This window comes from Ictidomys tridecemlineatus, chromosome 9 (genome assembly GCF_052094955.1).
Source record: "Ictidomys tridecemlineatus isolate mIctTri1 chromosome 9, mIctTri1.hap1, whole genome shotgun sequence".
Lineage (NCBI taxonomy): Eukaryota > Metazoa > Chordata > Mammalia > Rodentia > Sciuridae > Ictidomys > Ictidomys tridecemlineatus.
The window spans coordinates 148,246,765-148,255,757 of record NC_135485.1 but is presented as its reverse complement, the minus strand read 5'-3'; the positions used below and the strand labels follow the sequence as shown (position 1 = coordinate 148,255,757).

The 8,993-nt window shown below is 54.5% G+C and overlaps 1 protein-coding gene across 1 annotated transcript in view; it reads right to left on the bottom strand.

Annotated features, from left to right (window-relative positions):
* Sec24d (SEC24 homolog D, COPII component) overlaps window positions 1-8,600 on the bottom strand; it is a 62,607-nt gene extending 54,007 nt beyond the window's left edge. Inside the window, exon 1 of the mRNA XM_078020755.1 lies at window positions 8,568-8,600. Within this exon, the coding sequence (XP_077876881.1) occupies window positions 8,568-8,600 (33 nt within the window). The remainder of the gene's footprint in view (window positions 1-8,567) is intronic.
* Between the last annotated feature and the right edge of the window lie 393 nt (window positions 8,601-8,993).

Sequence of the window (8,993 nt, the reverse complement as noted above, 5' to 3'; positions counted from 1 at the left end):
AGGGCTCGCTTCACAGCTCATTTTCCCTCTAGGAAACACAAGGAGCCTTCCTTCCGGCCTCTTGGGGGAAAGAGATGGTTCCCACCCTGCTGCCTGCCTTCTGCACAGCGGAGGGTCTGCTTTAGCCGCTGCCTCGGGCATCCCCAGGACCTGGAGCCACCCTGCTCTCCTCCAGGGACCGCGGCCAGGCTTCACAATGACAGTCCCCAGCTCGCTCCCTTCCCACAGCTTCTGGAAGCTGCTGCAGACAGCTGGGTCTCGAGCAGCCGGCAGCCTAGTGGCGCCTCCGTGAGTGGTGACACTGAGACTTTCACAAGGGTCTCTTCCCTTAAAGAGAATTGCTTAAACCAGAGAAATTATATCAACTTTACAAGCGTAAGGTTTCCAAATATGACAACCAAATATTAAATACTATTTTTATATTTAGTTTTTTAAACCTACACAAAACATTACAACTAGGCCCATTAATGGGGTGTGTGTGAGGTTTCGATCGTGTGTGCACTTTGCATTGGGGAAATCAGTCTGAACATGGCTATTTCCTCAAGCATTCATTGTTCTTTATGGTGGAAACATTTGGAAGGCCTCTGGGGGCGTGAGGCGGGAGGTTTTTGCCATCCAGGGCCTGCAGCCTGGCCACAGAGCCAGAAACCCTCCCAGCCATGAAGCCATGCTGCCCAGGATCAGCCCACCCCCGTCCCTCATCCCTAGCCACCGCCATCCTGCTCTCAGCTTCTATGAGACCAGTTCAGATTCTACAAATGAGTGAGGACAGACAGTGCTTGTCTTTTTTTTTGGGGGGGGACCCTTAATCTAATAGCTACACTGGGGCTGAGTGTGGCTGGTAGAGCACTTGCCTAGCATACACCAGGCCAGGGTTCAACCCTCAGCCCCACAACAAGAGAAAAACACACCTGCACCTCCACCTGGTGTCCTCAACCCGAGCCCAGCTAAGTTAGGACCTGAGACTAGCAGGCCCAGAAGGGTCTGAGGGCCTCCCTCTGTTCAGGGGCTGGACCTGAAGGGACACGCCATCTTTCAGTGCTGACTTTAATCCCCAGCCGGGCAGCAGTTCCCCCTTGGCAAGGACGGTGCCCTAGGGCCTCAGAGCAAGGGCAGACAGCAGCCCACTCACAACACACACAACTCCAGCATCACAACACGGCAGAACCACGGCACTCGTGAATCTTCACTAGCGACCTGAGAAACCAGCCTCTACCTCAGAGCAAGGCCTGTCCAAAGGAAGGGGGCGTGACCCTTGTCCTTAGAAAAACCCAGGAGCACTCCTAGGCAGACAGCCCCCCTGCTGAGTTGTTTGTCTGTAAATAACAGGAGAGGTCTGCGGTGCCAGGTGTCCCTGACTCAGTCACCATAGGTGAGGACCCATGGCAACGCCCTAGCAACCTCCAATCAGCATGAGACAGGGAAATACCTGGTGCCAGATGACCCCCCAGTAGTTTAGGGTGCTTGATAAATTGTTGGGAAACCAAGTAGTTCAGCACATACATCCCTCGTGGCCTAAACCAATCAGTTCAAACGAATCCCCCTCTTGTACTAACCAATACCTTTACCCAACTTGTTTCCGCCAATGAATATGCTAATCAATGTTAAGAGTTGTTGTTTGACTTTCCTGTGATATGAAATGATTTGCTGTGTGATGTTGTGACACACCCCAAAACCTATAAAATCTCACTGGACAAGGACCAGGACTCACTCCTTAGGACCACTGCATTGGGAACAGTTGTGAGTCCAGGCTCGAGCTTGCAATAAAGACTCTTGTGTGATTGCATGGGACTCAGCTCCTGGAGCTCTATGGGGTCCCACGAATCTGCATAACAAATCAAGGTAGAAAATCTACAGCAGCAGCATACACATAATTTCAACTAGACATTACATGCAAGACAGGAAACAGGCATTCTTGTTTACCACAGGAAGGAAAGCAATCCATTTCATCAATCCCAAAGGGGTCTAGAGAATGGAAAACACTTCCACTACAAACAGGAACTCTTACAGACAAATCTCACAAAAGGACTTCTCTCTTTCAAATGCATGGCAGTGATGCCACTCGTTCTCACCCCATTCCCTTCCACTATCCCAAGTCCAAAGGACTTAAACAGCTGGGGTGAGCAGAGAACAAAAGTGCCCTGTGATCACTGCTCTAAGAGCGGACTACCTATACCCTCCCTGCAGGACCCCAGCACCAGGGTAGGGCTGCTGACCTGCATGGTGGGCACAGGCAGGAGCTCTCCTGGGCAGAGACAGGGGGGAACCTAGGGTGGCTGCTGAGCTACATGGTGGGCACAGACAGGAGCCCTCCTGGGCAGAGACAGAGGAACCTAGGGGTGGCTGCTGAGCTGCATGGTGGGGACAGGCAGGAGCTCTCCTGGGGCAGAGACAGAGGAACCTAGGGGTGGCTGCTGAGCTGCATGGTGGGCACAGGCAGGAGCTCTCCTGGGCAGAGACAGAGGAACCTAGGGGTGGCTGCTGAGCTGCATGGTGGGGACAGGCAGGAGCTCTCCTGGGCAGAGACAGGGGGGAACCTAGGGTGGCTGCTGAGCTACATGGTGGGCACAGACAGGAGCCCTCCTGGGGCAGAGACAGAGGAACCTAGGGGTGGCTGCTGAGCTGCATGGTGGGGACAGGCAGGAGCCCTCCTGGGCAGAGACAGAGGAACCTAGGGGTGGCTGCTGAGCTGCATGGTGCACACAGGCAGGAGCTCTCCTGGGGCAGAGACAGAGGAACCTAGGGGTGGCTGCTGAGCTACATGGTGCACACAGGCAGGAGCCCTCCTGGGCAGAGACAGAGGAACCTAGGGGTGGCTGCTGAGCTGCATGGTGGGGACAGGCAGGAGCTCTCCTGGGCAGAGACAGAGGAACCTAGGGGTGGCTGCTGAGCTGCATGGTGGGGACAGGCAGGAGCTCTCCTGGGGCAGAGACAGTGGAACCTAAGGGTGGCTGCTGAGCTGCATGGTGGGGACAGGCAGGAGCTCTCCTGGGCAGAGACAGAGGAACCTAGGGGTGGCTGCTGAGCTGCATGGTGGGCACAGACAGGAGCCCTCCTGGGCAGAGACAGAGGAACCTAGGGTGGCTGCTGAGCTGCATGGTGGGGACAGACAGGAGCCCTCCTGGGCAGAGACAGAGGAACCTAGGGGTGGCTGCTGAGCTGCATGGTGGGGACAGACAGGAGCTCTCCTGGGCAGAGACAGAGGAACCTAGGGGTGGCTGCTGAGCTGCATGGTGGGCACAGGCAGGAGCCCTCCTGGGCAGAGACAGAGGAACCTAGGGGTGGCTGCTGAGCTGCATGTTGGGGACAGGCAGGAGCTCTCCTGGGCAGAGACAGAGGAACCTAGGGGTGGCTGCTGAGCTGCATGTTGGGGACAAACAGGAGCTCTCCTGGGCAGAGACAGAGGAACCTAGGGGTGGCTGCTGAGCTGCATGGTGGGGACAGGCAGGAGCTCTCCTGGGCAGAGACAGAGGAACCTAGGGGTGGCTGCTGAGCTGCATGGTGGGGACAGGCAGGAGCTCTCCTGGGGCAGAGACAGGGGGGAACCTAGGGTGGCTGCTGAGCTGCATGGTGGGCACAGGCAGGAGCTCTCTCGTTGAGGAGCTATCTTCAAGCAGAGATAGGGTGGACTGTATAGGTGTGTTGTGCTCCATGGTGTGGATCAGTAGAAGGTCTGTTAATACAAAGGCTGGTAAGAGTCCTGTCACAGAGCCTAGCAAACACCCCAAACCACCCCAAACTCTGGTTGGGACCAGCAACAGGCCAGTGTGGGGAGGCTCAGATGTGGCTGGAGGAGGGTTGCAGTTTGGTTGGTGTCAGATTTCAAAGTTCTGGATGCCATTTGTACTCCACCCTGGGCAAAGGGAATCAGCAGCACTGTTATCTGCAGAGCCAAAGTCTTCCTCTGGCCAGATTATTGATGACGTACAAAGGATCATATTCTTTACCCAGTAGTAGGAGAATCTTGGCAGGAAGGGAGCAGCACACATGGGCAGAAAGCAGCCAGGCTATGCCCACGGAAGACTGGCTGGGACACCAGTGGCTTCCTAAGATGGCAAATGCTACAGGCGGGTTTGTTCAACACCGCGTCCAGTCCCTGCGACCTGGCCCCTGTGTGTCCTGAGCCGGAGCCATGCAAATCCCATATTCATCCTGTCTGTGGATCTGGGTTTGCCAAGTACTCTAAACTCAGCCAAGCCTCACACTCCTGGGCCGGGAGGCGTCTCACAAGGTCTTTCTGGCTGAAAAGGCAGTAACCAGGGAAAGGTACTGTGTGAGTTGTACTGCTCTGGGACCCACACTCTTCTGGGTAGGCCTCTCCCTGACCCCCACTGGCCTCCAGATGCCCATCAACAAACCCACTGCAGGGATTCAGCTATCAGCACAGGAACCATGACCCACACAGTACTGCAGAGAGCAGAGCTTGAATTTGGCTCCGGATCTAACACACTGAAACCCACGTTAGAGAGAATCTGGGGAAGAAGTTCGTCTGAAGTTGGCAAAGAGGCTTCCTGCTGTAGGGACAGTCCTGTTGACTCTTACTGCAGAGCTTGTCCCGCTGAGCCCCTGCTGATCCTTGACTTCCCGCCTCCCGCAGAATGCCACTGCTCCTCAGTCACGGACGGTTTTCCCTGGAAGGACCTCAGGCCATGTCTGGCACATCCTGGAGGGCAAAGGACATCCAAGTGTCCCCTGGCAGGTAGAGGCCCAGGACACTGCTGAATCTCCCTCAGCAAGCAGGACACAGCCCACCACACAGTTAGCTGCCCCCAGAAGCCAGTTGTGCAAAGCCTGAGGGGCCTGCTCCAGCAGGCAGCAGCTGCCCCAGTCCTGCCCACCCTGGACTGTGCAGAGCTGTCCACCTGGCGAGGCAGAGCTCCACCAAGCTGCCCATTGGACTGTGACCTGGACCGTGCGGTGGCACTTCTGGCCCTTCATGCCTAGATCCTGACCCGGCTCATTTTCCACCAGAGCACATCCCTGGTAACAAAGGGCCCCGCCAGGGCCACCGCCCCAGCCAGCAGGCCACCTCCACCCGACAACGCCCCTGTCTGCCAAGGCACGTCTTTGCCTCCAGTCCTGTAGGCACACCAGCCACAGTACTGTGAGCGCATGCCCCACACCTGCTACAGCCTCGTGAGACTGCTGCCCAGCTCCCAGGTCAGTGTGCTTGGTGCAGTTCCTCCAGATCCATCATACCGCAAGACTGAAGTGGTTCACTGTTTGATTTAACAGTAAATCTTTAGATTTGTTACACAGCACAAGAATTAAACACACACAGAGAACTAACAGGCACTACTGGAGACGTGACATGAGAAAACAGCAAGTGTGCTACTGGCCAGATCTATAGCAGAACAGATGCTTCATGAAACCTCAGCTCAGCTGTCTGAATCCATCAGAAAGCCAACAAAAGGCTCACCGCAGGAGAAAGAAGACAGGTGCTGCAGAGGGAGGGTCTGGGCATTCATCACAGAGAAATACGGTGGGGGATTCGGGGAACACCTCAAATACTTATGGGAAAACACCGTGATTTACGGAAAGCTCCAGCCTCCATAGAGAGGCTTCAACCCGAGCACACAGGAGTTGACCCAGCCAGGTCAGCCCTCGGACACCCTCGCCCGTGGGAGGGGGCTGCAGCCCACCACCACCCCGCTGAAGAGCGTCCACAGGGACACTCGTGTGCTCATGAGGTAAGTCACTGACAAGGGATTTTTAAAAATATACAAGTTTTGACCAATGTTCTTGACATTTCTGAACAAATGCTTCAGGAAACACAGGGTGCCACTGCTCCAGGCCCACAGCATGGCTCAGGTGTGTGGGGAGGCCAGCGCTGGGTTAGGGGCGACTTACAAGCCAGCCTGGAGGGAAAGGGTCAGAGACACCTGTAGGAGTCTGAAGGAGGCTGTCAGGACGCACCCACCCAGGACTGCATGGGACACAAGCTGGCTCTGGCAGATGGCTGCTGAGCGGGCAGCAGGAGGGCCCACCCTCCACTGACAGTGACTCGGTAGCTGTGGAGCCAAGGACAATTGGATGGGGCAGATGAGCTGAAAAGAAAAGGTGGGTAGAGTTCTAGGGGTAAGGAGCTTAAGGACAAACCCGGGCCATGGGGACCACACCAGGCTTTAAGCCACGCAGAGCCCAAATGAGACCAGCATGCTACACACTTCCTCCAGCTCAAGAGCTGACGTAGGGAGACAGGCAGCCCTGGACGGGCAACAACGTGAAAGAGAGCTCGTCAGCCATCCAACAGAGGGACAGACCCAACAGAAAGAGCGGCAGGAGGGTGAAAGGAGGGGGCAGTTGGGAAATATTCACAACTGCTCCAAAGAGATTCAGGACATCAACTGACTGCGGGTGGCTTCAAAGGGAGACATTCTTTTAATAGTGCAAATTTTTGGTGTGAATGACTAAATAAATGATGCAAAGATGTGATATGAAATGTCAGGAAAAAACAGGTTTCAATGAAACGACACTGAACTGTTCTGGACGTGAGCTTGACTTGCTGCATAAACAGAGGGCAGCGGAAAGTACTGCCCGGAGCTTGGGGGAGGGGACGGCCGCAGACACAGCCTGGGCACACGCACCTGAGGCGGGTGCCACAGCCCAGGGTAAAGACCGCGCAGGGACAAGTGCCGAGGAGGAGGGGCCCCTCCACAGGCCGTCCAGAGCGCAGCAGGAAGAACCAGGCAGGGTCCCTCAGACATCAGATTCCAAGCAGACAAGGCAGTGTCCACCACCCTAGGGAGCAGCCACCTGCAGAAGAGGGCGGAACAGGAGGCCAGCACTGAGGGCCCCTGGGCCGGCAGTACTTCCTGCGGACAGACAGGGAGGGCAGACACCCCAGGCTATGCCAGGGTGTGGAGGAGCGCCGACGTCAGCTTCCTCCAAGTCGAGCACAAGTCCTGGCCACAGAGGTGCTAACTCTGTGACCTGGGCAAGCCTCCTCTACCCGAGCTCATTTCTCAGCTGCAAGAGGGCTCATAAGTGGCTACCTACTGTCCCGTGGGGATTAAGATAGTGACACAAAGCTTCCAGGGCCAGGTTTTTGTTTTAATATTTATTTTTTAGTTGTAGTTGGATAATACCTTTATTTTACTTATTTATCCTTATGTGGTGCTGAGGATCAAACCAGGGCCTTGCCCATGCAGGGCGAGCGCTCTACGGCCGAGCCGCAACCCCGGCTGCTCAGGTCCAGAGTTTGACACATGATAAATAACCAAGAAAGAACAATCTGCAAGTACCCTCACACACACACACACACACACACACACACACACACACACACACACACGCTGAGCAGGAAGGGACCAGTGAGAAAGAAGTGGGAGAAGGTGGCACGCGCTTCCCACAGGGCCCAGTGTCACAGAGGATGGGCCGGCACCAGAGGATGTCTCTTCTGAAGACAGCTGACGCCCCAGGAGGACTAACTCATGAGGGACTCTTTCCCCAGGAAGTACACGGTCCAGAGCATCGCCTGCGTGTGCTAGGAATGCCGGTGCCCTGCAGAGCTCTCCGGCCCTTCTCCAGTCTCTGGACACTCCGGGCCTGAGTCATCTCGTGTGTTCACACAGAGCCCTGCCCACCACAGGTGGTCACTGTGTGTGAGCAATGCCCTCCCCAGCATGTCTTGCTTCCCAGAGCCTCTGGGAACCATAACTCCTCCTGGCTCCAGATTCTCTCTACTTGAGAACTGTCCCTCCTCAGTGTGAAGACACAATGAGGGGTCTACTGTTACCTGTTGGAAGCCCAGGAAACCTGGGACCATCAGACCTGAAACAAGCTAATATTGGCTTCAGCCCTGTCCACTCAAGCTGGGTGCCACAGCAGCCCTCTCATGAAGGGAGATGCATGATGATGTAACCTGACACCAGAGCCCTCGGTCCATCACCTCTTCTCTCCTCACCTCTGCCCTGAAAGGCAAGATTCTCCTCTGGGTACCATATTTCAAAGCAACCAATATTATCTAATAACAATTTTCAGGCAAGGCCATGGCTTTCTTGCTGTTATTACCAGTGAGGAGTCTTTGGTATGTAAATTTAAATCTTCCTAATCTTAACATCGATTGTATGATACAATTATGCAAACTACCTTAAAGAAATATATTCACTTTTGTTGAATGTTTACAATAACCTTACGCCAATTATCAACAAGAAGGATAAGTCTAACAATAAGAAAACACTCAAGAAAGAGTCCATATTTAAAAACCAACTTGTGTTCCATGAGATAGCCACACTGGTGATGCTGTGAGAGCTTTTCCACAAAGCTCCCAGGGCCAGGCTTTTGCTTTAATATTCATTTTTTAGTTGTAGTTGGACACAATACCTTTATTTTACTTATTTATTTTACAACACCTAGAAACATCCGCAGCCTCGGAGGCCAGCGGTGTCTGGCAGCCTCTCTCAAGGGCTGGTTTCCATAGCCACAGGGCAGCACCGTGACCCTGTAATGCAGGACCGTGGTGTCAGATAATGACCCCCCACTCTTTCAAAGCCCCTCCTCAGAACATCTATCTTCTGACCCTGAGGGCTGAATAATCACATCCAGGTCAGAACAACATGCCTTACCTGGTAGAGCAGTGGCATGGGAAGGGTCCCCATAGTGTCCGTGATGAGGAGGAGAAAGGCCGATTCCTGGCTGGGACTGAGAGTAAGGAGGTGTGGCCACATAACCTTGTCGGCTCATGGTGAAAATGTCATTCCCAAGCTCGTTCTAGAAAAGAGCCCTGCAACCGAAAAACACTTATCAACAAATATCCAAAATACAGACACTGCTAATAAGTGACAGTGTGAGCTTAGGCAGAAGGACCAGGTGGCACGTCACACCCTAAAGGGCAGCCAGAGTCCTCTGAAACTCAGGAGCATCACTTCAACAGTCGTGGGCCAATTCTCAGGCACAACACCTGGGAACATCCGCAGCTGCGGAGGTCTTCGGTGTCTGGCAGCCTCTCTCAAGAGCTGGTTTCCATAGCCACAGGGCAGCACCATCTCGTG